Here is a 27,849-nt window from a genome sequence, read left to right on the forward strand (position 1 = left end):
TGCCTCTTGAGAAACATACATCAATATATACATAATTACAATTTGATGTAAGTGTTATGGCAGAAAAACACTGAATTCAAGGAGAAAGTCAAGAGCAGAGAAGCTTAATTTAGATAGGAAGGAGGGTCATGGAAGATCTCTCTGAGGACATGTCTTTTGAGTTACAACCAGAAAAGGGGTATGGAGAAGTATTTTGGGCAGAGAAAATAATACTTGCAAAGGCCCTAAAGTAGAAAGTGCTTCAGAAACTGAAGGAAGGCCATATTGATAAAAGCATAGCAAATATATAAAACTGTCTCCAGATGAGAAAAGTAAGCCAGGATATGCAGAATTGAATAGTCCGTATAAAGAAATTTGTGTCTCCTTTCAGGTGTAATTGGAGATATAAATGATTACAATTGAAAACGATATTATCTAATTTGTATGTTCAAAGGCTCACTCTGGCTGGTAGGAGGATGAATTAAAGATTCGTAGTGGGGTGGGAGGCGTCAGCAAAGATACATTGATTCATCCTGAATAGTTGTATCGCTTAAGGGCTGCTTTTATATTTGTTTTTAAAGATAGACATGTAAGTTAGAGTGTAAACGTGTATATGAAGCATCAACAAGATTCTCATCTAGAGAAGAGTAAGAAAAGGATAATTCTTTTCAAAGAAATAATGTCTGTCTTCATATTTTTGTCATATTTTTACAAATAATTTTTATATGTTGATTCTTGGCTGTGCTGAATCTTCGTTGCTGTACGGGCTTTTCTCTAGTCGCATGAATGGGGCTACCCTTCCTTGTGGTGTGCCAGCTTCTTATTGTGGTGGCTTCTCTTGTTGCAGAGCATGGCTCTCTGCAGGGATTCAGTGGTTGTAGCACATGGGCTCAGTAGTTCTGATTTCCGGGCTCTACAATGCAGCTCAATAGTTATGGCACACAGGGTTTCTTGCTCTGTGGCATGTGGGATCGTCCTGGACCAGGGATCAAACTCATGTCTCCTGCATTGGCAGGTAGATTCTTTACCACTGAGCCACTGGGGAGCCCCTTTCTTATATGTTTTTAATGGCATTATTCAGTGGATTCCTAGTTCTGGAATGTTTAAATCCTCTTGTTTCTTTACCTATTATCCATTTAAATCCTAGATGTGCTCTTTGTTCTCGATTTGTTTCTAATTTTTTCCTTTTTTCACAGTTACTAAATTTGTCCAGGGTTTTATCACCACAGGCTTCCTTCATAATTCAGTTGATAAAGAATCCACCTGCAACGCGGGAGACCCCGGTTTGATTCCTGGGTTGGGAAGATCCCCTGGAGAAGGGATAGGCTACCCACTACGGTATTCTCGGGCTTACCTTACGGTTTCCCTTGTGGCTCAGCTGGTAAAGAATCTGCTTTGCAATGCAGGAGACCTGGGTTTGATCCCTGGGTTGGGAAGAGCCCCTGGAGAAGGGAAAGGCTACCCAATCAGTATTCTGGCCTGGAGAATTCCAAGGACAGTCCATGGAGTCACAAAGAGTTCGACATGACTGGAGAAGGCAATGGCACCCCACTCCAGTACTCTTGCCTGGAAAATCCCATGGTTGGAGGAGCCTGGTGGGCTGCAGTCCATGGGGTCGCTAAGAGTCGCTAAGAGTCGGACACGACTGAGTGACTTCACTTTCACGCATTGGAGAAGGAAATGGCAACCCACTCCAGTGTTCTTGCCTGGAGAATCCCAGGGACAGGGGAGCCTGGTGGGCTGCCGTCTATGGGGTCGCACAGGGTCGGACACGACTGAAGTGACTTAGCAGCAGCAACAGCAGAGCAACTTTCATTTTCACTTTTATCACCACACGTGTATACTTACTATAGTATTTTCTAGCTACTATCCTTTTCAGACTTTATTTTTCTGGGTTCCAAAATCACTACAGATGGTGACTGCAGCCATGAAATGAAAAGACGCTTGCTCCTTGGAAGGAAAGTTATGACCAACCTAGATAGCATATTCAAAAGCAGAGACATTACTTTGCCAACAAATGTTCGTCTAGTCAAGGCTATGGTTTTTCCTGTGGTCATGTATGGATGTGAGAGTTGGACTGTGAAGAGGGCTAAGTGCCGAAGAATTGATGCTTTTGAACTGTGGTGTTGGAGAAGACTCTTGAGAGTCCCTTGGACTGCAAGGAGATCCAACCAGTCCATTCTGAAGGAGATCAGCCCTGGGATTTCTTTGGAAGGAATGATGCTAAAGCTGAAACTCCAGTACTTTGGCCACCTCATTCGAAGAGTTGACTCATTGGAAAAGACTCTGATGCTGGGAGGGATTGGGGGCAGGAGGAGAAGGGGACGACAGAGGATGAGATGGATGGATGGCATCACTGACTCGATGGATATGAGTCTGAGTGAACTCCGGGAGTTGGTGATGGACAGGGAGGCCTGGCGTGCTGCGATTCATGGGGTCTCAAAGAGTCGGACATGACTGAGCGACTAATCTGATCTGATCTGATCCTTTTTATTTTCTTCAAATCACCCTATATACAGCTTCCAGAATATTTTTAATTTTTTTTTTGATTTAAACTTTCTTTTGTGTAAACCTTTTAGTTTTTAAAAAAGGCTCTTTACTTCTGTAAGTTTAAAATTACTTATGGCTGAAAAATCCCCTTTGTGTTAGACATACAATAAAGATTTTTGCTATATATTTCATTATTCTACTTACTAGTTCAGAGGTTCTTCACCTGGGATCCACAGATTCCTAAAAGATCTATCAATAGAATTCAGAAAATTTATGGATCTTTATGGGGAAAAAAATGATACCTTTATTTTCAGTAATCTCTATTTGAAAGCATTTCCTTCAATTCTGAACATAGTCCATAAACCACAGTAATAATAATACTTGTAATTCTGTCACCAAAACTCAGGTATTTCTATACCACATTAGTTTTTTTCAGATACCTTCAAATATCATTTATATTTGTCACTATTTCAAAATTAAGATAGTCATGGGCTCTTGTTATTTAATGCATTTTAAAAGAAGCATGTTTATTTCTATAGCACAAATTTATATTCAAAAATTTTAAGAACTGTATTTTAATATAATCAGTATCCTTTGTAATCCTATGAATTTTAAGGATTTAAAAACATTTTTTTGAGAAGGTACCCATAGGTTTAATCAACTGACAAAGATTAAGAACCTATGTTTTTGTTCCATTTACAGTGCTTGAAAAATTGTGGGCAAAATAAAAATTTAAAAATACTTAAAGAAAATATTTATTTATTTATTTGTCTGGGCAGGGTCTTACTTGTGGCATGTGGGATCTAGTTTCCTGACCAGAGATCGAACCCAGGCCCCCTACATTGGGAGCTCAGAGTCTTAGCCACTGGATTACCAGTGAAGTGCTATCAACTACTTTTTAACTACAATGTTTTTCTACAGTTTTAATGATAGTCATATGTTCAGTTCAGTTCAGTTCTGTTCAGTCGCTTAGTCGTGTCCGACTCTTTGCGACCCCATGAATCGCAGCACGCCAGGCCTCCCTGTCCATCACCAACGCCCGGAGTTCACTCAGACTCATGCCCATCGAGTCAGTGATGCCATCCAGCCATCTCATCCTCTGTCGTCCCCTTCTCCTCCTGCCCCCAATCCCTCCCAGCATCAGAGTCTTTTCCAATGAGTCAACTCTTCACATGAGGTGGCCAAAGTACTGGAGTTTCAGCTTTAGTTACTACCATATTTTTACAGTGAGCAATTCTTGTTCTTTAAAGTGACAAGGGAACCAAAGATAGTGAAATTAGTTTAAGTTCAGTTTATGATATACTGATGACATCATCCCATCCATTTTTCATGTCATAGACATGAACTTAGACAATTTAAAGTTCCTGCTACCTCTTCAGGAACTGTCTCTTAATCTACAGCAGGTGTGAGGAATATCACTCTGAATTAGATAAAATATGAGCAATGCATTATTTTAAAGAAATGCAGTTTGTTTATTTATTCAGGTTGACTTTTTGCCCCCAAAAGGTACTGGCCAAATTGCTAATGACTAGGTAAAAATAATTTGAATTAGTATATTTATTGTTGATCAATAAAATAATTCTTACAAAGTGCTTGAAAATAGATTGTCTCCTTAGCATTTGTCTTCTTTGACATCACTGATTTTAAAATATTTATTGAATCCTTTTATGTGCAAAGATACAATCTCAGGACATTAATAATATAATAGTTTCTTCCATAAAGTTGCCATAGCACATCACCAGCATATTACAATTTATATTCTTATAACAGATTATAATAATTACTTAAGAATAAAAGAGAATGGTAGGTATGTGGTAATGATACAGAGTTGAAAAGATATATATTTATTAAGCATCTATATGCCATCAAGTTTCAGCAGCATATTAGGGAACTTAAAAGGACAAATAAGAGACTGATAAACATGACAGATGGTCTCAGCTGACTTTCATACAATTATATCTATTGTACATTATTAATTTACTTAGGAAACTTTTCCCCAAGATCTGCAAAGCTAAAAAAAGTAGATGAATCAAACTATATTTTCTGTTAGTACAGTAAATATATATTGATCATATCACACTTATTTCTACTGTTACAGCAGGTAAAATTAAATTGTGAGAAAGTGGTTCTTTTTTCTTGAATTGTTATAAAACAAAGAAGTCCTCTAGATTTCTGGGTAAGAAGGATAACTAGCAATCCCACAGTGATTTCCACTATTTCTTGCCATCCGTATATATCCTTGGTCACCAAAGTGGAGGCCCCAGCTTTAGAAAAAGAAGTAACACAAAATTACAAATGAATATAATCAAATCGCATTATCAATTTTCAATCTTAGATTGGTTTTCTCCTAAAGTGATTATATAAGAGAACCTATAAAGCAAAATTAGAACAACGTAATATATAATAATTTCCCCAGTGCTTCAGGCAATTTTCAAAGGATGGTTTGATAGGTTTTAATGTAATATTGATGAACAGATTAATACCTAATTTAATACCTAGGAAAATAATATGTTTCATCACAAACCTATAAATCCTCCTGTTTCTGCAGAGAATGAGTTTTATTATATTTTCCAAGGCCCCATCTTGAAGTATTTTTGTATAATAGGATCACAGGTGATGATTTCCTATCAAACTTCAATTTCTTCAGAGTGTCATGTAGAAATATTTTGAGAGATCACTAGGGAAAAGGCAAAGGACAGGGGTTTTCTAAAAGAGCAGCTCTCAAACATGTTTTTGAAGTGGAGCTCAGACTTTTTCACAGTTAAAGCTGTAAAAAAAAATGGAATATGCTACCTTGGGAGGAGATGAGCTCCCTGGCACTGGAAATGTTCAATCAGAGGTTTACATAACTTGTTAGAGATGTTGCTAGAGGGGGAATTTCTGGGTCAGATAAGGGTTAGAGGAGATCAATGGTTCATGACTTTAACATTTCACGGACTTTAAGAATTTCAAAAACTTTTGCAGATTGACATAAAGTTACCAGTTTTTAAATTAGCAAGTACTAGACATTAAAAAGAAAACTCTTTATTATCACCATCATATTGTAAAAGACAGGAAATTTTAACACCAAAAACAAAACTTAAGGGGACACAATCTCTAATCTAAGGATAGTCCTTTGAATCAAATAAATTTAGATTTATGAAAGATTCACCAAAATACTTTTTTCTCCCTTTTTCACATACTAGTGAAAAAATTGACAAAATCCTTGCAAGAGAAATGACTTGTGAGGTTCTTTATTATTCTGAGATTTTATAATTATAATTATACAGATAATTATAATACGAGGCAGGATTCATACTTTGTATGAACTGTGCTATAACTAGCATACAAATAAAAGCATAGGATACTGTGATTTTATTTGAAGAGCAGCAGGAAATTCAGCTGAAAGGAAAATTAAACGTCCTTAGGAAACCAATGGGAAAAAGAGATAGAAGGTTGGTTTGGGGCCACGTTGTACAGAGCATTGAACAGCAGACTAAGGAACTTGTCTAACTCCCTAGGCAAAGGGAAGTTGTTGCAAATTTTTGCTCAGGACTCAAAGGAAGGTTGTATTTTTGCCTGCAGTGGAGAAACTAAGACATGCTGGCTTATTAGAAAAAGACAAGTGGCATAATTTAAAGTAGCTGTTCTTCAATAGGCCTTAACTGTTCTATGTATCAGCCATTCACTGGACAATCTTCAGGTGTTATTTCTCCCTCGTACCATTTAACACAGCTGTCTACTCTCACCTCAGGCTTCCCTTGTGGCTCAGCTGGTACAGAATCTGCCTGCAATGCAGACCTGGGTTCGATTCCTGGGTTGGGAAGAACCCCTGGAGAAGGGAAAGGCTACCCACTCCAGTATTCTGGCCTGGGGAACTCCATGGACTGTATAGTCTATGGGGTCACAAAGAGTAGGACACAACTGTGATTTTCACTTTCACTACTCTCACCTCACTTTCCTCTTGGCTTTAAAATACTACTGTATCCTGATGTTCTCTTCTCTCTCTGATCACTCTTTCTTAAACTCTCTTAGGGGCTTTTTTTTTTTTTTTTTTGCCTCACCACAGGCTTCTCTGGTGGCTCAGTGGTAAAGAATCTGCCTGCCAAAGCAGGAGATGCAGGAGACACAGGTTTGATCCCTGGGTCAGCAAGATCCTCTGGAGTAGGAAATGGCAACCCACTCCAGTATTCTTGCCTGTGAAATCCCATGGACAGAGGAGCCTGGAGGGCTACAGTCCAAATGGTCCCAAAGAGTCAGACACGTCTAAGCAACTGAGCGCCCACATCATACACATGGCTTGTAGGATCTTAGTTCTCTGATCAGGGATTCAACCAGGGCCCTGCAGTGAAAACACCAAGTCCTAACCACTGGACCTCCAGAGAACTCACTGGGCTCCTTTTTTGATTCCTTTCATTTATTGCCATTCCTGTTTAAAATTCTTGAATGCCTCCCTAATACCTTGAGAATAAAATCCAAACTCCACTCTCACCTCTCATCAATGGATGCAGGTTTTTCAGTATCCAGTTTGATAAGCAAAAGCCATAATAAACTCTGGCTAAGCTATTATTAGTATCAATAGCCACCACTTATTGAGCACTTACTCTGTGCTAAGTAGCTTAACATATATTATCTCATTTAATCATCATCCCGTGAGGTAGGTATTATCTTCTTTTTACTAAAGAAAAATACAGGCAGAGGTAAAGTGGCTTGCCCAAAGTCATGCAGGTGGTTAATTGCAAAGCAAGGGTTCAAATCTAGGCTTTTATGCCAAAGTCTACACTAACTTTTAAACTATCCTTTTTTCTACGTTCTTCCTGTGAGTGAGGTAGTATAGGGAATGAAATTCAAACCAGAACATCCAGGATCTTTTTACTGCCTAAAAAATAGGTAAAAATGTTAGATAAACTGAGTTTAGACTTAAGTTCTGGTAACGAAAGTTGAGTGGAGGCTCTTATGACTAGTAATATGAACTTAGTGAGATCGAGCAGTCCCTGATCCCATTCAATATCCCAGACCCCATTCAATATCCAATTCAATTCAGTCCCAGTCCCAGAGAAGGTCAACTGGCCCAACTTTGTAGAACATCCCAGACCTCTTTTTGACTGAGTACTGCTAACTCTGCTTTTAAAAATACAACTGATTAAAAACCTCAAGCTAGATAAATATTTGAGGACAAATTCTTGTCTTCAGAACTGTACAACATCAGTTCCAAATGTTCATTCCAGTCCTTACCAAGTTGTTTACTTTTGTTAACTCTATAGACCTTTCACTCAAACTGTTCAACTTTGGGAAAGTTTCTTAATTCTCTCAGTATCAGGAGCTTCCTATTCTGTGTTATGGGGATAAAATGCCTATCTCATAGATTACCTTAGAAATTAAATGAGAAAATGTATTTAAAGTGCTTGCACAGTGTCTGTAGTAAATACTCGACAAGTAGAGATGGCTATTTTTGTTTTTATCCAAGTATAAGTCCATCTGATTGGACTCAAAGGGGAGTCCATCCCCTTTAAAAATATGTAGTGCTTTTCCTAGGGTGACTAACAGTTCCATTTTGCCTAGGATTGTCCTGGTTTTAAAAATAAAATCCTATGGACTTCCCTGGTGGTACAGTGGATAAGAATCCACTGACCAATGCAGGGGACATGGGTTTGATCCCTAGTCTTGGAATATTCCACATGCTTCACAGCAACTAAGCCTGTGTGCTGCAATACTGAAGCTCAGGTGCCCTAGAGGCTGTGCTCCACACAAGAAGCCACCTCAATGAGAACCCTGCACACCACAAGCAAGAGTAGCCCCCGCTCACTGCAAGTAGAGAGAGCCCGCATAAAGCAACAAAGACCCAGCACAGCCAAAAATAAAATAAATAAGTAATAATAAAGAAATAGCACTTAAAAAATAATAAAGTCTTGTGGCCTGGGAAATGTCTTAGTTGGTAATAAAACAGGGTGATTGGTCCCTCTACTTTCTCCCTGCATACTATAGACACTAACTTATCAGAAATTCCTTCTAAAATACATGCTGATTTCCTTTCTAACAAATTACAGCTTTGAACTTTCTAGGCTGTGCCAGACACTACTCTAGGCATTAGGATTATGGAGGTAAACAAGGTAGACAAAGTCTTTTTAAAGCCTATATACATTCTACAGGGGAAACATACAATAACCAAAGAAATATGTAATGTAAGTACTATAAAGAACCTGGAGAAGGGAATGGCTACCTCCTCCAGTATTCTTGCCTAGAGAATTCCGTCAACAGAGAAGCCTGGTGGGCTATACTCCATAGCGTTCCAAAGAGTTGGACATGACTGAGCAACTAAAACTGTCACCTTCTTTAAGTATAAAGAAAAATAAATGGTAAGGGGATACAGAGTGTTGGGAGTCATGGCTATATTTTATTTTATTCTTTGGCTGTGCCACATAGCTTGCAGGACCTTAGTTCCCTGGCCAGGTATCAAATGTCAATAAGCAGTGAAAGCACCGAGTCCTAACCACTGGGCTGCCGTGGAATTCCCCAGGGCTACATTTTAGATAATATAGTCAGAGGATGCTTATCTGAGGAAATATTTGAGCAAAGACCTAAGTAAAGTGAAGGTACAAGTGATGCAAAGACCTGGGGAAAGAGCTGGGAATAATCTTGGTATGTCTGAGAAACAGCAACAAGTCTAATGTACCCAAAGCTGAGTGAGAGAGGAGAAAGGAGTTGGAGAGGTGGTTGGAGAGGCAGGTTGAGACCAGATAATGTCATGCTTTACTTATCATGGGTTTTATTCTGAATGTAAAGGAAGCCATGAGAGGGGTTAGAGTAGAAGAGTAATAAAATTTGTTTTTTGATTTAAAAAAGATCATTTTGGCTACTATGTAGAGGATTGACTATAGGCAAAAGAGAGGGAAAATGACTATCAGTTGGGAGATTATTGCAGTAGACCAAGAGAGATGCACAGTGGCTTGAACTAGAGTGGTAACAGTAGAGGTACTGAGAAGTAATAACATTTGGGGTAATTTAGTGATGGTAGAAATGACAGGATTTGCTGATAGATTAGATGTAGGATATCATATGAAGAAAGAGAAGATGGCTCTAATGTTTTGGTCTGGAGTAAATGCTGTTGGCATTTACCAAGATGGAGGAAATTTGCCTGGAAAATCCCATGGGCGGAGGAGCCCGGTAGGCTGCAGTCCATGGGGTCGCAAAGAGTCGGACATGACTGAGCGACTTCACTTTCATCTTTCACTTTCATACATTGAAGAAGGAAATGGCAACCCACTCCAGTGTTCTTGCCTGGAGAATCCCAGGGACGGGGGAGCCTGGTGGGCTGCCATCTATGGGGTCACACAGAGTCGGACATGACTGAAGCGACTTAGCAGCAGCAGCAGCAGCAGCAGCAGGGAGTCAAGAGTTCTATTTTGAACATGTTAAATTAAAGAGGCCTAGAGACACACAGGTGGAGAGGTCAAATGGTAGACAGTTGGACATGGAGTCTAACACTCAAGTTATAAAGGTAAGAGTCCTCAGCACATACATGATGTTTAAAACCATGAGACTAAATGAGATCATCTAAGGAGTGAGCTGAGAGAGATAAGGAACTGAGGTCTAATGTTGCTTATTGATTTATAACTCAAGACAGGTATTTAGTACACCACTTCACTGAAATCTCTCTTGCCCAGATTGCCACTCACCTCCATCTTGCCTCATTAAACAGTTTTCAAGTCTCATCTTACTTGCCCTTTTGATGTTTGATGTATAATTTCTCTCTCCATTCTGAAACACAATTTAACTTCCAGAGGACCGCATTCTTCTGGCTTTCCTCCTACTCCACTTCACAGTTTAAAGATCTATTGGGTACATAGTTAATACCTTTAATTTTTTCCTCAGGTCAAAGTTGTCTTATGCCCCTATAACTGTGGAGCCTCCATTTCTCATTGATCTGCATATTAAATAAAACTCCTCCCTTTTTTTTGCAAAGATAATCCTGGTCCATTTTGAGGGCAGTCTGACCAAATGTGTCCTTGTCAGGCTCCTAAATTTTTCTAAGTCCATAGCAGTTGTATCTCTAGTTCAGCTAGCTTTTTAAATTTATAGATCTGCCCATTATTGGCAACATAGACTATCCAAATAACTAAGGATCTTCTTAAGTAGTTTAACCGCAATAATCTCCAGTGCCTAATATTTAGGGAGATGTCCCTGAAGAAATATGTAGTTCATCATTCTTCACGTATATGCTCTAGTTTTATTCCTGGATTCAGTCAAACCATCAGAGGGTTTATAATCAGGTATTTTGCATTATTTTGGCTCCCATAAAATAATTTTTACTCAAGTATGTTTTGATATTAAGTCATTTATGTATATTGCTAGACATTATGAAAGCATTCTGTAAAACTTATAACTGCATTTACATTGGGATATTGCTGAGGGCATAGTTTTCTATATCAGATCATATTCTCTTAATAGAAATTTAAAGGAGGAATAATAAAAAATAATAACTATGATTTATTATACATAATCTGTGCCAGATACTATGTGATAAATGTTTTACATACATTATCTTGTTTAATCCTTATAGTAATCTTGAGACTATTATTCCTATTTTACAAATGGGAAAACTGAAATTTATTCAAGATATTAAATAAGATGTTAAATAACCTGCCTAAGGTCACACAGACAGTAAAGGAGCTAGGATTCTAAGTAAGATCTCCCTGACTTCAAAGTTAATGCTTTTATTTATTATGCTATGCTGCTGCTGCTACTGCTAAGTCACTTCAGTCGTGTCTGACTCTGTGCGACCCCATAGACGGCAGCCTACCAGGCTCCCCCATCCCTGGGGTTCTCTAAGCAAGAACACTGGAGTGGGTTGCCATTTCCTTCTCCAATGCATGAAAGTAAAAAGTGAAAGTGAAGTCACTCAGTCGTGTCCGACTCTTAGCAACCCCATGGACTGCAGCCTTCCAGGCTCCTCCGTCCATGGGATTTTCCAGGCCACAGTACTGGAGTGGGCCATTGCCTTCTCTGTTATTATGCTACACTGTATTATAAAAAGGAGCTAAATACTCATATCCAGAAAGGGAGAAAAATTCAGGGACATAGAACAGTGTTATATACATACCAGAAAGATTAAGTAGAAACAAAAGGAAAATAAAAAAAACCAAGAGGCCAATTAGAGGAAGACCGCACATTGTTTTTCTGAAGGTTAACTTGGTATCATTGGAAATCACATAGAATCTAACCTTTCAGGAGAGCATTAAGAACAAGTTTGATGATATTAAGAGGGCTTTGTTTGAGTAAACCTCTGTGGAGCCTGGAATTCATGATTATGTCCAATCTGTCTTTGTTGGGCCAGCAATTGTGGTTGTTCATAATTTTTTCCCTTCCTATCTCACATCTCTTTCTAACAGGCTGCAGTTCTCTCAACTCATTCACTTTCTCTCAGTTCTGGAGTTTGGCACATTTACCTTCCTCTGTTCTGATTACCCTTCTTCATCTGGCTATTTCTTTCTCCTCCTTCAAGATTCAGTCAAACAATCTGGCTAAAAGGCCTTCCCAGACTCCCCAGGCTAGGCCAGGTACTGTTCTGTGCTTCCACTGCAATGGATGCATATCCCTGTCTTAGCATTTATTACATTCTATTGGGATGGTCACCTGTATCTGCCTGTTTCCTTGACTCTACGTTTTAGAGCATGAGTATCTTGAAGGATTTTTTTTTTTAATTTTTTAAAGTCGCTCAGTCATGTCTGACTCTTTGCAACCCCATTGACTCTAGAGTCCATGGAATTTTCCAGGCCAGAATATTGGAGTGGATAGCCTTTCTCTTCTCCAGGGGACTCTTTGCAATCCAGGAATCGAACTGATGTCTCCTGCAATACAGGGGGATTCTTTACCAACTGAACTATCAGGGAAGCCCCCCTCCCCCCCAAAAAATCTTGAAGGATGATAGAGAAAGGCTGTATTTTTCATTGTCTAACACTATATTTGCTGCATGGTAGGTGTTCAATATATGTTTGTTGAATCAATGTATGAAATGAAGATGTAAACAGGAGCAAGAGATTATTCTACCACTAAGGAGTTTATATTTTAGTGAATGGAGCATGATTTTTAGAAATAGCTATAACAGAAGCTACAATTTGCTAAATGCTATAATAGAATTCATAAAGCATTGCTAGAGCTTAGAAGTTAGAGAAACAATTCTGAGTTAATGAATGGGGTATGGAGAAGATAGCACTCAGGGTAGGTTTTGAAGAACAAATAGAATTTTAATAAGTTTTTTTTTAATTTTAAAAATAATAAGTGGTTTGTTAAAGACAATTTCAAAAATACATAAAGGGAGACAAAGACAACCTTTTTATTTTTTGCTGTGCCACAAGGCATTTGGGATCCCAGTTTTTTCCTTGGCTGTGCATGGCATGTGGGATCTTAGTTCCCTGACCAGGGTTGAAACCAACATCCCCTGTAGGGGAAGCATGGAGTCTTAACTCACTGGACTGCCAGGGAAGTCCCCAAGAAAACCATCATTAACATTTGGTATAATTCTTTCTGGTCCTTTAATATAATATATATCAGAGAAATGAGCTATAAACTTAATACTTATACTGAATATAAATATTATATTTATATGTATTTTTCCACTTAAACATATATTCCAAGTATTTTATTCAGTTATTGATAATGATCTCAATAAATATAATTTCTAATACATGGGCTGATTATATCATAATTTATTTAATACTACCTATTTTTAGGTATTTCTGGTTGCTTACTAGTTTTCATTATTAAAGAAAAAAATGCTACATTTACATAAATCAGGTATGAAGTTTTCCCAAAATTCAGGATTATTTTCTTCATATACATTCCAAGAAATGAAAATAATTGGATGAAGAATATGAACAGTTAGAAAGTTCTTAATTCATATTATCAAATTGCTTTCAAGAAGGATTGTAAAAATTTTACAATCCTTCCACCAGAATGTAGGAGGGTGCCCATTTGACCACAGACAGTGGGGTTTCTATAGACAGCAATGGGCTTTAAGGGCATTTCAGAAAGATGAAATGGCATAGGTAACAAATTAGAAATAGCTAAGTGTCTCTACATTTAGGGAATGATGAGAAAGTGGTTCACTGTGGCCAGAGTGTGAGTATGGATGAGTACATGAAAATATAGTGGAAGAAACGTCTAGAAGGCTATGTTTGAAGGCACTTAGTAGACACGCTTGAATGGCCAGAAGTTTAGACTTTACTTTGATGAAAATGGTAGACTATTTAGAATTTTGACCATAGGTTTGGATGATACATATTTTAAGAAGATATTTCCACAGCTGAGTGAGAACTGAATCTGAATTAGATAATGTCATTAGCAAAGGAAAAGAGAAAACCCATATAAAGTGTGATCAGAGGCTTGAAGGACAGGGCTGTGTGGGTTTAGGGAGAGAAGGAAGAGCACAAGATGATACCAAGGCTTTGATAATCTGAAAATGGTAAGGTATTACTAAAAATAGAGAATAATTTTCCTTCAAGCTTATTCTAAAATCTAGACATATTATATCAGGATGTATTGTATTTTGTTGTTCTAATTCTTGAGTGGGCTGTGAGCCCTTACAGAATAGGATAACTTCTTACTAATTTTTGTATTTCCATGGCCTAGATACTGTCTATCTCATTGTAAGATGCCTAGTAAATGCTTATTAAATTAGCAAGTGCTGAGAAGAGCTTTTGAATTAAAACTCTAAAAGATGTATGATCTTCGAAAAGAAACTTCAGTAGAGAAGAGAATTTAGCATACCTACTGTAGGGAGTAAATAAGATATATAGAAGTTAAAGTATTGCTCCATTTTAAAAAGCTATCACTGGTTTGGACCCAAGCTGATTAGTGCTGTGAATAGGTTTTAAATGAACCAAGATATTAATCACTTCAACTATTTCCCAAAAGGCCATCCAAAGACTACCATCTTCTTTGTGAGCCACAAGGTGGAAAAGGTAGAAAAGTACCTTTTTGTTTATTTATGATTTGTAGACTATGTATTTTCCATAAAGATCCGAGGGCTGCTAGGGGTAGAATTATTTAACTTAAATGCAGAGTATATCATGTAAAATGCTGGGCTGGATGAAGCACAAGTTGGAATCATGATTGCCAGGAGAAATATCAATAACCTCAGATATGCAGATGACACCACCCTTATGGCAAATAGTGAAGAGGAACTAAAAAGCCTCTTGATGGAAGAGAAAGAAGAGAGTGAAAAATCTGGCTTAAAACTCAACACTCAAAAAACTAAGATAAGGGCATCTGGTCCCATCACTTCATGGCAAATAGATGGGGAAACAATGGAAACAGTGTCAGACTTTATTTTGGGGGGCTCCAAAATCAGTGCAGATGGTGATTGCAGCCATGAAATTAAAAGACACTTGCTCCTTGAAAGAAAAACTATGACAAACTTAGAGAGCATATTAAAAAGCAGAGATATTACTTTGCCAACAAAGGTGTGTCTAGTCAAAGCCATGGTTTTTCCAGTAGTCATGTATGGATGTGAAAGTTGGACCATAATGAAAGCTGAGCGCTAAAGAATTGATGCTTTTGAACTGTGGTGTTGGAGAAGACTGCTAATGCATGTATTGAGGGGCTGTTGGGTGCCACATACTGTGCTAAGGATTCAAAGACACAACATAATCTCTGCCCCAGAGGCATATACAGAATACTTGGGTGATACTTAGGTGAATGAACAATTTAAATATATTGTGTAAAATACTCTAGAATGCAAAGGACACTTTATTTGCATAGGAAAAAAAAAAGACATTTTGCCCAGCCCAAGGATTTAGGGAAAACTTTCCGGTATAGATAATGACTAAGCTGGTTTTGAAGGAAAAGAAGGAATAAACCAAGTGAGGAAAAGGGATATTCCAGGCAGAGGGACCAAAACAATTAAGATATGAAGACATTGAAGATAAAATGATATGGATACGAACTGTAACTGTGTATGCTTCAATAACCAAGGATGAAAAGTGTGAGACAAAGTGCCAGGAACTGAGGCTGACAGACAGGTAGGGACCAAACATAGGTGACTTGTCTTTTCTACTCAGGAACACTCATCTCACACTGACTGGTTCTAGGAGATAAAATTCTAAACTTATAGTCTAGACAAACCAGATTGAAAGTAGTATAAAGGACAGATTTAAGAGTAAAGGAGACCTGGGTATAAATCCTGAAAAAGCAAAAACACTAATTCAAAAAGATACATGCACACCAATATTCATAGCAGCATATTTTCAGTTGCCAAGACATGGAAACCACATAAATGCCCATCAACAGATGATTCCCATGTGGTGCTAGTAGTAAATAATCTGTCTTGCCAATGCAGGAAACCAAAGAGATGTGGGTTTGATCCATGGGTTGGAAAGATCCCTTGGAGGAGGAAATGGTAACCCACTCCAGTTTTCTTAAGCTGGGCAGGCTACAGTCCATAGCGTCTCAAGGAGTGGGACATGACTGAAGCAACTCAGCAATCAAGAATATATGTGTCTGACTCTTTGCGACCCCATGGACTGTAGCCTACCAGGCTCCTCCGTCCACGGGATTTTCCAGGCAATAGTACTGGAGTGGATTGCCATTTACTTTTCCAGGGGATCTTCCTGACCCAGGGATCAAACCCAGGTCTCCTGCATTGTAGACAGACGCTTTACCGTCTGAGCCACCAGGGAAGTCCATTTAACGGAATACTACTTAACCACAAAAAAGAATGAAATTTTATCATTTGCAGCAACATGGGTAGACTTGGAGGACATTATGCTGAATGAAATGAGTTAGACAGAGAAAAATAAATACTATATGATATCACTTATATGTGTAATCTAAAAAAATACAATAAACAAATGAGTATAACATAAAAGAAGCAGACTCACAGATACTGAGAACAAAGCAGTGGTTCCCTGTGGGGGTGCAGGGGAGTAGGTGGTACTAACTAGTGGGTGTAAGACAGACTCAAGGATGTATTACCCCAACTGGGGAACACAGCTGATAGTTTGTAAAAACTATAAATGGAAAGTAACTTCTAAAAATTATACAAAATAATTTTTAATTAAAAAAAATTTTTTTAAATAAAGGAGACCAGCTAGAAAGCTACAGGGATAGTCCAGGCAAGAGATGTCTGAACTAGAGCAATAAATAGAAGTGGAGAGGGAGTAGGATCAAGAACAGACATGACATAAAACTAATCTGACTTATTGCTTGATTAGTTCTGGAGGATCTAAGACAAATTCATAGTATCTAACGGGGCAACTATGTTGTGTTGTGTTGCCTTTGAGTGAGATGGGAAGTTCTGAGAAGGAACCAAATGCTGGGGAGGGCACTGGGTTCCCTGGACATATGAAGTTTGGAGAAATTAAGATACAGAGAAGTGCCTGTGTCCAGACACCAATTTTAATTAAATATACATGAAAATATGAGTACATTACCTGTTTTTCACAAGCCAGTAGTCCTTCCCGTCAAGGTTACCATAGCCAACCACGAGTACACCATGGTTCACATTCTGAGTGCAGGAGGGGTCATAGTAGACACCTGAAAATAACACACGGGTAAGGAAAAAGAGCAAGTGGTGTGTGCCACTATCTGATTAGCCTGTTTGGATATATGTGAGGAACATATACTCTCATGTTTAAACTACTTAGAGTTCATGATTCTTTGCCATCAATGTCATAGTTGTCACAAATGGGTTTTTCTATTGTTTGCTTTTTGGTTTCACAAAGTTTGGCATCAAGTTAATCACAGTTCCCTCAGAAAGCTCCTTTGATGAACTGCCACCTTTTTCCACTTAAAAAAAAAAAGTAACTATTTGGCTGTGTTGTGTCCCAGTTGTAGCCCATGGGATCTTTTGTTGGGGTGCACAGACTCTCTAATTCCCCCACCAGGGATCAAACCCATGTCTTCTGCATGGCAAGGAAGATTCTTAACCACTGGACCACTGGGGAAGATCCCTAATTTTTTTTAAATTTATATTGTTGTATTTCTTTGTATATATTCCTAAATTGTTATGCATCTTCATCCTTTGCTGAATGAAATGATCTTTAAGGTGAGGCTTTCTGTGGGTGGCCTCCAGGTACTCTGCTGTGCTGCACCTACACTCCACTGTGGACCCGGAGGCTAGGCGCTCAGGCTCTGGACTCAGGCAGCACGGTTTCTCATCCCAGCTGACCACCTGCAGACTGTATGACTTTAGGTAGGTTAACCTAAGACATGGTTTTTTTTCATCTGTAAAATAGGGTTATTATAAAGATTAAGGGGCTTCCCAAGTGGTACTAGTGGTAAAGAATCTGCCTGCCAATGCAGGAGATGCAAGAGATATAAGTTCGATCCCTGGGTCAGGAAGATCCCCTGTTGGAGGAAATGGCATCTTACTCCAGCATTCTGGCCTGGAAAATTCCAAGGACAGAGGAGTCTGGCAGGCTATAGTTCATGGGATCGCAGAGTCGGACATGACTGAGGAACAAGCACACATGGGGATTAAATGAGATAGTGTGTAGAAAGAATTTAGCATCGGACCTGGCATGCAGTCTTAGTAAATTTTTTCAAGTCTTACTTTACTAATGAGAACTGGGTGTAAAAAAATATATATGAAGTGAAATGAGATGGAGGATTCCATTTAACCCAATCTAAGCTTTCAGAGGCAGAGTGATGGGGAAGGAGGACATTCTTTCCTCCGATGAGAGGGCAGTATAAAGCATGAGGGTAATATGTCTAGGTTTTTACCAGTTTTGTAGAGGAAGAAAGAAGAATGGCTCGCGTCTATACCAACAGACACAGGTCCTTTATTGGCCACGGCTTCTTTTAAGGCCTCTTCGCTGCCGAAGGGAAGTTCAATATACCTTGAACACGTGGCAGCTCGATTTTTTACATCATACTGGCACTTTCCATCCTGTGGGGAAAGGATAAGTCAGAAAAAGAAGTGGACTTCAACTTCCTTTATAAATTGACAGTATCGTAAGTCTGGATTGCAAATATGTTTTCTTTTCTCATTCATCCTTTCAAGTATCTAAGGCTCTTTCTTATTTTTAAAAAAATAAATATTAAATCTTCCAAATCCTAATAGCTCTACGTTTCACCAGTAACAGAGGAAATATAGAACTATTCTATTGCTTTAAATTGTGAACATCTTCATGTGTACAAAAGTTGCCAGGGTAAAGTCTCTCAGACTCTAGGTGGATTGTTAGGGAAACACTACATTAAGACTAGACTAGAGCTTTAAAATCTTTTTGATGGTATAATGCCTGCAAGATGATCTGCAGATTAAATATTGGTTTGATTGTTTAGTTGCTAAGTCGTGGCTGACTCTTTTGTGACCCCATGGACTATAGGTAGCCAGGCTCCTCTGTCCACTGGATTTCCCAGGCAAGAATACTGGAGTGGGTTGCCTTTCCCTCCTCCAGGGGATCTTCCTGAACCCATGTCACCTGCATTGACAGGCAGATTCTTTACCTCTAAGCCACAAGGGAAGCCCAAATATTGGTTTAAAAACACCATATCTCAAGTGAGAAAGGGGAAGTTGCAAATTCATATTTGTTGTGTATACAACTAGGTTTTTAAAAATGCCTTATAGGAAAAAGAACTTGAAAGAAATAAACCAAAATAATAGTGGTTAAGGCAGGAGGGTTTGAGTGATATTTTTATCTTTTTTAAATTTTCTGTCCTATCATTTAACAAAACGTGTGGTGAGACTTGGAGGAGGAGGAGAGCATTATTTAACTTTTTAGTAAGGTAGAAGAATTGTGTGGTTGATGATCTGAGAATAAGGTTGAGCACAGGAGTTTGCAAGACAAAAAAGTTTAAATACCAGGCAGATACACAAAGAATTTTAAGGAAGGTTTGCTGAAAATTCATTTTTAAGCATGAACTTCGCCTGCTTATTTTAAATTATTGTGCCAATGGTAAATTAAGAAGGCTGCTGCATAAGAAAGAGAACTCTTAAGAATTTAAGAATTCTTGATTGAGGTTTGTTCTCCTTCTCTCTCTCTCTGTTTCACACACACACACACACACACACACACACACCACGCAGCACTGCTTCTCAAGCACTTGGCTTGGTGATAAGTTTAGTACAGTGAGTTGGAGGGATAACATAAGGTTATCCCTCCTTATAAGGGGCAGTACAAAAAGTTAACTTGCAGGCACACCATGGCTTTGTAGGGATAGGAAGCTTCTGAATCGATGCCGTTGTTGTCAATGATATATTGGAAAGCCTCTGTCATGAAGCCACCATTGCAGCCTTTATTCCCATATTTTGCAGTTGAGCAATCCACCAGGTTCTGTGCACTCAGAGACACCAGCTTTCCTGTTTTCAGCTTCACTTGTGCTTCCAGGGCTCCCACAGCACTGAAAGCCCAGCAAGAACCACAAGCACCCTACAACAGAGACAAAGTCACAAGGGCAATCATAGTTAGCAAGGATGGCTTCCATAATGCAAACTGGGCAACTCCCAACATGTCAGCACTTTCATCAGTTCAGGAAGAGCTCCCCCTCTACCGTTTCCCCTCCCCTTAGATCATGGCAATGATTGTTCTCTGGAACAAGTCTAACTTTAATGAATATTTATGAATGGCTGACCTCACGGCATAAATGCCATATTCAAATATGTTAAGAAACAGTATTTACTGAAAATGTACCAAATACCAGCTATTTTCACCCCATAATAGGGGAGACAGATGCCAACAGGAAAGGGATTTTTGAGAGGAACTAGGATGATTCCCTTGACCTAAAACACCCTTCCTCCTGCCAAATGTTCCCTGAAAGATAAGACTAGCATTTTTTGGACATTTTTAGCTTTAGAATTTTTTGATCCTAAGTTATTTTACTGGGAAGCATAAATAGAAAAACGCAAAGCTGCTTTAGTTTAAAAAGGTGCAGAGGGGTCCGAGCCACATCATAACTGCACTGCCTCTCCTCCTCTCATTCCACTTGGCTGTCTATTGGAAGGAAGCAAGTTCAGTCTGCTTTTGGTTAAAGTAGAATCACCCATTGAAATGCAAGCACTCAGAGAAAGGAGCTCATTAAATTATTAATATTTATAGTGAACACTTAGATGGGTAGTTACAGGGTCTTCTCAAACTTTTAGAGAATTCCACTGAGAAACTCAAAACTAGTTGAAAGAAAAATATCTAGATGGAAAAGAATTATGAGATTAGCAGTATCATTCGTTTCTTAATTTTTATATTTTTCTTTGGTCACAGGCTTGGGGCAGCTTCAAAGGACATTGATTCTTCTCCCTTATCCTGACCTCCAAGGTGATATATATGTTTTATCCTTGCGTGCTAAGTTGCTTCAGTCATGTCTGACTCTTTGCAACCCTATGGACTGGAGCCTGCAAGGCTCCTCTATCCATGGGATTCTCCAGGCAAGAATACTGAAGTAGATTGTCATGCTCATCTCCAGGGGATCTTTACAATCTAGGGATTGAACCCGCGTCTCTTGTGTTTCCTGCAATGGCAGGCAGGTTCTTTACCACTAGCACCGCCACCTAAGAAGCCTTTTATCCTTAGTTATCCCTAATTAATTTAGGATTTTTGTAGCTTTTTTTTTACAAGAAAATTAAAGGAAATATAAAAATATAGGAACACATTTATAAAGCCCATATTTCTTAGCAATGTAAGCCTTAGTCAAGAACTAACTTGACGGGTACAATTTACAGGTCACATTTAGCTTTAGTTATTTCCTCTCCATCAATCCTGAAATTCCTAAGTGAGATGGAGGAATAAACTTTTTGATTGAAATTTTCTCACACATATGATACTATTTCTCAAGTAACTGACTTATGGAGGGTCCAGTGCAGTTGATGGATAGTATGAACACTAAAAGTCTTTCCTAAAGACCCATTTGCTAAGTTCACAGTTTTTTGCTTAGTCAAATATGACGCTAACTGTTGGTATTCTCAGCACTATGGGAAATAAGAAAAGTATGATATGTGGTCCAGGCCCTTCAGAAGGTCACAGTGTAGTTGGGAAGATAAGAATAGCAAACATATTTAGAAAGTAACCTAAGGGACTATGAGATTCACTGCTAAATGATACAGCTAGACTAAGCATTTAAGGAAGAGAGACCTCTACCTGAGGTACAGAGGCCTAAGATGATAATACTCACCTGGTATTTCACTTCAGTAACACACCCCTTCTCTCTCCAGTCCATAGAATCAGGCAATTTCTGATTAGGGTCTGACTTGTAAGTGACATTTCTTGGCCATTGGCTGGGAACTCTCAAGGAACTCATTAAAGATATCACTTCTTCACTGGTCTACAAAGATATACACATATGTCCTTTCACTTATATCCTTCTGGTCAATATCTTGAAAATTATAACTGTGAATATATTTAACAACTGAGAAAAACCAGTGGAGTTGTGACTAATATAGATAACTATCTGGTAGGTGAATTATCCAGGTTTCTTTAGTCCTACACTTTGCCATTAGCATCCCAGTCAGACATTGGGAAGGAGAAGAAGAAAAGATAAAAAACTAAAAGTTACAGAGAGGCATATTTTTCTTTCAAAGCAAGGCAGAATTTTATAAGAAGGGTTCTCTAAAAAGTGGACTAAACTGATTTTGCTTATGAGAAAGAACTGTAAAAGATTCCTGCATTTAATCCACTTAAGGTGTTCCCTTCCAAAGGGTACTATTATTCTTAATTTTGGCCACAGTGAAAAGTTTTTGTAAGATAGAGCAGAATCTAATAACTAATGAAAGGTTACTTTATATTAATACCCACACTCCCCCATTAAGAAAGCAGGTGGACCATATTACATTATCAGTTTAGATTTACCTAAGTATGGTAACGTATTCTAAAATGTTGTGAGTAGTCTTTAGGCAATATTTTCTAAAATTAATAAAAGTAAAATTAACTGTGGTCTGTGAGTTTAAAATATTCCCCTAAAGAAGGGATTTATTAAGGAAAGTGGTCACAGTGTAAATCAATAAGGAATCTGCAAATTCTTATGTCCCTAAATTCTATTTTCTAATTTTATGTTCATATACATATAAAACACTCCTTTGTTGTTTACCTTCAAATTGCCTTTGGGGAGACAGAAATCCAGTTTACCCAAAGATGAATGTAGGATTATTTATAATTTACCTACCATGTCTCCTAGGTGGTTCATGCCTAGCTCATATGAATGCATTCCCATTGAATGCTCCAGATTGTGAAGTGTAACAGTTTTTAGATTCTTTTCCCAGATGAGACGCCGTGCTACTTCCTCATTCTAAAATAAAAAGAAACATCATTATACTGAATCCTGCACAAATGTGTTCAATAATGAAAATATACATATTATGAAGCATTCCATTAAATGTGGATCTGTCTGGGAGCATGCAAATAAATGGATATGAATAAATAAGTGTAACTGGGAAAAACTGCACACCAATCTTAACTCTTCCTCTTAATTGCTCTCTTGGTGATTAATATCATTTTAGATATGTACAATGAACTTCCTCAATACGCTAGAAAGGTTTTTTTTTAGAAATTGTAATTTGTTGAAGTATATTCTTTGTAAGTGGTAAACTCACTTAATCATTATAGGCCTTTTAAAACATCTTTAAAAAAATATATATATATAAAATTGATTATTTATTCATTTAGCTGCACTCTGTCTTAGGTCTTAGAAAAAATCCTGCAGGATCTTTGTTAGAGCATGCGGGATCTTTAGTTGTAGCATGTGGGATGTGGCATGTGGCATGTGGCATGTGGGATCCCTGAGCAGGGACTGAATCAGAGCCCCCTGCATTGGGAGCAGGGAGTCTTAGCCACTGAACCACCAGGGAAGTCCCTACCCTCACTCTTGAAAAATAGTTTAGTCTGATTATAAATTTATAGCTGTTTTTATTCAGTTATTTGAAGGTATTTCTGAATTGCCTTCTGGTATCTATTATTGTAGATTAGAGGTCTGTTGTCAGTCTAATTGTTGTAATGTTTCTAACTTCGGTAACTTACATGATTTTCTTTTTCTCTTTGATATTTTGCAGCTTCGCTACATGTTTGTGGGTATGGGTTTCTTTATTTTCCTCTGTGTAGTATTTTTGACTGGAAAGCACTTTTGACTAGAGAATTCAGGAACATTCTTTTTTCCATATCTGGAAAATTCTCAACCAGTATCCCTTCAAATATTGCTTCTGCATCATCATTCCATCAGATGTATTTGGAGCCTCAAACTTTCTTTCATCTCTTTACCTGCATTTCCATAGTTTTTCCATTTTATTTTTGTGTGCTGCCTTCTTGGTGAATGCCTCAGTACTATCTTCCAGATCTGATTCTATCCAGCTCTTTCCAGTTTGGAGTTCATCCCTTTTGTTGAGTTCTTATTTCAATGACTCTATTTTTTCATTTCTGAGGTTTCTAATTGGATTTCTAATACATTTCACAATTTCTTTTTCATTCATGTAGATGTCATTCCATTATTCATACTTTAAAAAATAACTTTGGTCCTATTATCTTAATTTTATCCAGCATAAATTCATATTCAGGCTACTGATTTTCTTGCCCTCCAGGAGCTTAATTTACATAGAATGCAATATACATGGTGCCTCTTAGAATCGCTGACCCTCACCTCCACCCATAAGGCCATAGTTTACAACAAGCCATAGCCCAGTGAGCAGTCAGCAACAACTCTTTTCTGTCTAATTTCATTGAGTGTTAAAACCCAGGCCTAAGCGCTGGTTCTAGGTAGCAAGTAAGTCTAGGTAGTAAGTCTAAGCAGTCCCTCTGCCTTCAAGCAAGATTTTACTGTTATCCTAGTAAAAGACATATACAGATATACTTCCAAACCACTAGAGTGAAAAATAAAATAAAGACAAATCTAATGAAGTATAGGAAAGGAAAAAAAAGTGATTAGTAGTGATTAGACAGTTGTGAAATAGATTTTAATAGTGGGGTACTAATCAAAAGTCGCTTTCACTCCTTCTACTGGACTAGAATCATTAAAAAGTAAGATAACATTCATTTAACCGGATAGTGGTGCTAATTGCACATCTAACTTTGGTTAACATGGAAATTAGAGGCCTGAAATTTTCACCCTCGCCCGTAAAGGGGAATGGGTGAGGGTGAAATTCATCATTACTAAGAAAACAACTCAGGGCATTTTTATATAAAAATCACATCAAATAAATAAATTTATATATAATCTTTGCTTACAATTTCATATATTATAGTTTTAGGTGGAGAAGGAAATGGCAACCCACTCCAGTATTCTTGCCTGGAGAATCCCATGGACAGAGGACCCTGGCAGGTCGCAAAAGTCAGATATGACTTAGTGACTAGATCATCATAGTTTTAGGACTTAGTTATTTGAAGCACCAGGGTTAAGTATTAAACTCAATCAAGAAGTATGTTTAGAAATAAAAACAAAAGTACAAAGTGGGAAGTGAGAGTCAAGAAATAACATCTGCCAGTGCTTCTCTGTGCCAGGGACTGAGGACAGGTCTTTTTGTTCCTCAAACGTGCACTCTTTCCCTCTTGGCCTGGTACCTTCCCATGTGAGGCCTTTCCTGACCATACTGTCACATGTGGAGGATAATCACTCCCAACCCCTCAGAGCCTTCATGGAAGACCCTCCTTCAGCCCCCTAGGTCTTGCTTTATTTTGTTCCACTGTTTGCATCATATTGTTGTTCAGTGGCTAAGTCATGTCCAGCTCCGTGCGATCCCATGTACGGCAGCATGCCAGGCTTCCCTGTCCTTCACTATCTCCCTGAGTTTGCTCAAACGCATCTCCATTATATATATGCTTATTTATTTACTTCTTTCCTATCTCTCCTTTCAGAATATAAGTGCCCTAAAAACAGGAAATTTTTGTTTCCTGATGAAATTCTAGGGCCAAGAAGAGAATCTGGTAAGAAAATGAGTGTGTAACATTTACTGAAGACACTGCTTGTCAAAATATGTAGTCAGGGGTACTTCCCTGGTGGTCCAGTGGTGAAGATTCCATGCTCCCAGTGCAGGGCAGGGTGCAGAGTTCGATCCCTAGTTAGAGAACTAGATCACATATGCCGAAACGAAGTTCACATTCCGCAAGTAAGGCCTGGTGATAGTCATTCAGTTGTGTCCGACTCTTTGTGACCCCATTAACTGTAGCCTGCCAGGCTCCTATACTTCTGTGGAATTTTCCAGGCAAGAATACTGGAATGAGTTGCCATTCCCTTCTCCAAGGGATCTTCCTAACCCAGGGATTGAACCCAGGTCTCCTGCTTTGTAGGTGCATTCTTTACCATCTGAGCCACCTGGGAAGCCCCTAAATCTGGTGCAGTCAAACAAATATTTTTTTTAAAAGAACATGTAGGGTACTTGAGTAAAAGCAAATTGCTCAAACGGCAGCCAATCTACCTTTTCTTTGTATTGTTTTCCATAGGTTTTCTTCCAGAGATCCCAGTGATGATCCAGAGTGGGGTCTCTGTGCACTTGTGCCATTGCAGAGGAGCACAGCAGGAGTGCCCACACCAGCCAGTTCATTCTGTTAAAGGAAAGATGACACAGGAAGACTCAATATTAGCTGCATCTGATGTGACCATACTTTTTTCTCAACAAGAAGCAATGCAGAGTCTGTCAAAGAGACAGAATGTTACAAATCAGAATCATGCAGGAAACTTTTTGGATTATATACTGACAGGGAGTAACTGCAGGTCTTTGTCTGAAATGCCACTTCCAATTCTAAATACCATTTTGATTTTCAAAAAAATTTCCTGATATCTGGTAAACCAAATTTACATCTGAATTTGGAGGATGTGGAGATGAGGGAAGCAGGGACTTTACAGGATTTGACAACAAATCTAATCAACAGGAAATCCTCTTTTCTCTGTTCCAAAATATTACTAATATTTAAGAAGAAGGCAAACCTTTGAAAAATCAGTTTATCTTGGTAATTTTTTAATACACAAGCTCTTCTTAACTGGTCTATTCAAATATCCACAACCTTCAGAGGTAGTTAGAAGACAACTCCTATGTACTACTTTCACATCCTTGGATCATTTTACCTTTTTATCCCTAAAAATCAAAATATCTACTTCAAAAGAAGCGTTAACTACTTTTGAAAACATCACTTCTATATTTAATACAAAGAGACTGTTAAGTGACTAACTACCTCAAACTGGATTCTACTTTCTTTTCCACTTCTTTTTAATTCAAAACAGCTGTATTTTTAACCATATAAGTCTTCAAATTATAGTCCAAAGAGAGCTATGTGTTAGCCTCAGGACTTAGATATTCAAGCCGACATTAAGCTTTTCAAAAATGGATTCTTTTTAGTCAAAAAAATAAGAGGCAAACTGAGCGACAATGATTGTTTAGTTTACTTCCTGAAAGAAACGATGTAAAACCTGGCAGGCAGAGCAAGCTAAAAACACCAGTGAAAGGTTTAAGGACCAAGGAGGAGAAAAAGGACAGACCGTACATACGTGATAGAACAAGCAGGTCCTCCCAGACTAAGAATGCTGACGGCGGGCTCTCTCCAAAGTTTTCAAAGTGAGACTCAGCTAAAGTGACTTTAAAAAGAAATTGGAACTTGTCACATGAGGCGTCCACAATGAGGAAGTGAACTTTCATTTCAGTTTCATTTAAAATCTAAGGAAGTGTGCCACCTCCAGCTCTCTCACTATGGTTTTGGAGACAAAGTGGGTACAGTAAACCAACAAAAAAGAGCCCCCAGCAAAAGAGATCAACAGAACAAACTCAGCAAAATAACATGAGTACAAGTTTACTCTTTAAACTCTCCTCATTTTGATTATTCAATTTACCTAAAAACAGCAACTTTCAGATGGAAAATTTTAGTTATGAAGAGATTAGGATTAAGTTCCTGAACTCCAGGTTTCCTCCATGATTTCCTAGGAAAAACTGCTTTATTGTTTTTAACACAACTCATCCATGATCTACTGTTGTCTAACTCTCACCCAGATGAGAATTCCTGTTTATCCATGGGTCAGTTTCTGAGCTCACTAATGCGTTCTCTTTCCTTCTGTCCCTTCAATAACACAGGGTTTTAATTAAAATAGCTTTGAATATGTTTTGATGTCTAACAGGGTCGGTCACTCTTATGTTTATTCTTCTTTTTCGAAGTTGTCTTAATGTTTTGTGCCTGTTAACTTTTCCACGTGAGTTTTAAAAATCAGTTTATCAAGCTTTCTGAAAACTTCTGTCAGTTTATTTAAATTTATATCTATATTGAATTAGTATATATATCATGAGTGAGTGAGTGAGTGAGTTGCTCAGTCTTATCCGACTCTTTGTGACCCCAAGGATGGGGGCCCACCAGGCTCCGCTGTCCTTGGGATTTTCCAGGCAAGAAACTGCAGTGGGTTGCCATTCCCTTCTCCAGGGGATCTTCCCCACCCAGGTATCAAACCTGGGTCTCCCACATTGCAAGCAGACTCGTTACCATCTGAGCCACTAGAGAAGACATATGTATCATA

At 38.3% G+C, this 27,849-nt stretch overlaps 2 protein-coding genes across 3 annotated transcripts in view; both read right to left on the reverse strand.

The window, feature by feature from the left end:
• Positions 1-3,920: 3,920 nt before the first annotated feature.
• CTSS (cathepsin S) lies at positions 3,921-26,902 on the reverse strand. Of its 2 annotated transcripts, none has more exons than XM_086392473.1 (8): positions 26,839-26,902; positions 25,772-25,898; positions 22,537-22,659; positions 21,550-21,699; positions 19,590-19,817; positions 18,169-18,334; positions 16,878-16,980; positions 3,921-4,733 (listed from the first exon to the last, which is right to left on the reverse strand). In XM_086392473.1, exons 2-8 carry the CDS (start codon positions 25,895-25,897, stop codon positions 4,634-4,636), a joined length of 996 nt encoding a protein of 331 aa, XP_086248599.1. In that variant the 5' UTR covers position 25,898; positions 26,839-26,902; the 3' UTR covers positions 3,921-4,633. The 2 variants fall into 2 exon arrangements, with proteins under 2 accessions (XP_086248599.1, XP_086248600.1); XM_086392474.1 differs by having other exon boundaries at positions 26,830-26,902.
• The window catches only part of CTSK (cathepsin K), a 28,279-nt gene continuing 27,268 nt past the window's right edge, over positions 26,839-27,849 (reverse strand). The window contains exon 9 of the transcript XR_015160972.1: positions 26,839-26,925. The gene's annotated coding sequence lies outside the window, so the exon portion shown is untranslated. The remainder of the gene's footprint in view (positions 26,926-27,849) is intronic.

This window comes from Bos grunniens, chromosome 3 (genome assembly GCF_055505025.1).
Source record: "Bos grunniens cultivar Pamir isolate PY7600 chromosome 3, Bosgru_T2T1.0, whole genome shotgun sequence".
In the NCBI taxonomy this organism is placed as follows: domain Eukaryota; kingdom Metazoa; phylum Chordata; class Mammalia; order Artiodactyla; family Bovidae; genus Bos; species Bos grunniens.

What these genes read in the sequence shown, in the direction of transcription:
- CTSS (XM_086392473.1), bottom strand. Translation starts at nt 25,897, where the DNA reads ATGAACTGGCTGGTGTGGGCACTCCTGCTGTGCTCCTCTGCAATGGCA. An exon ending in TTTCTTCCTCTACAAAACTG is followed by an intron (nt 16,981 to 18,168) that starts GTAAAAACCTAG and finishes TGTTATTTTCAG; the next exon opens with GTGTCTACTATGACCCCTCC. An exon ending in TACTGGCTTGTGAAAAACAG is followed by an intron (nt 4,734 to 16,877) that starts GTAATGTACTCA and finishes CTTTTTCTAAAG; the next exon opens with CTGGGGCCTCCACTTTGGTG.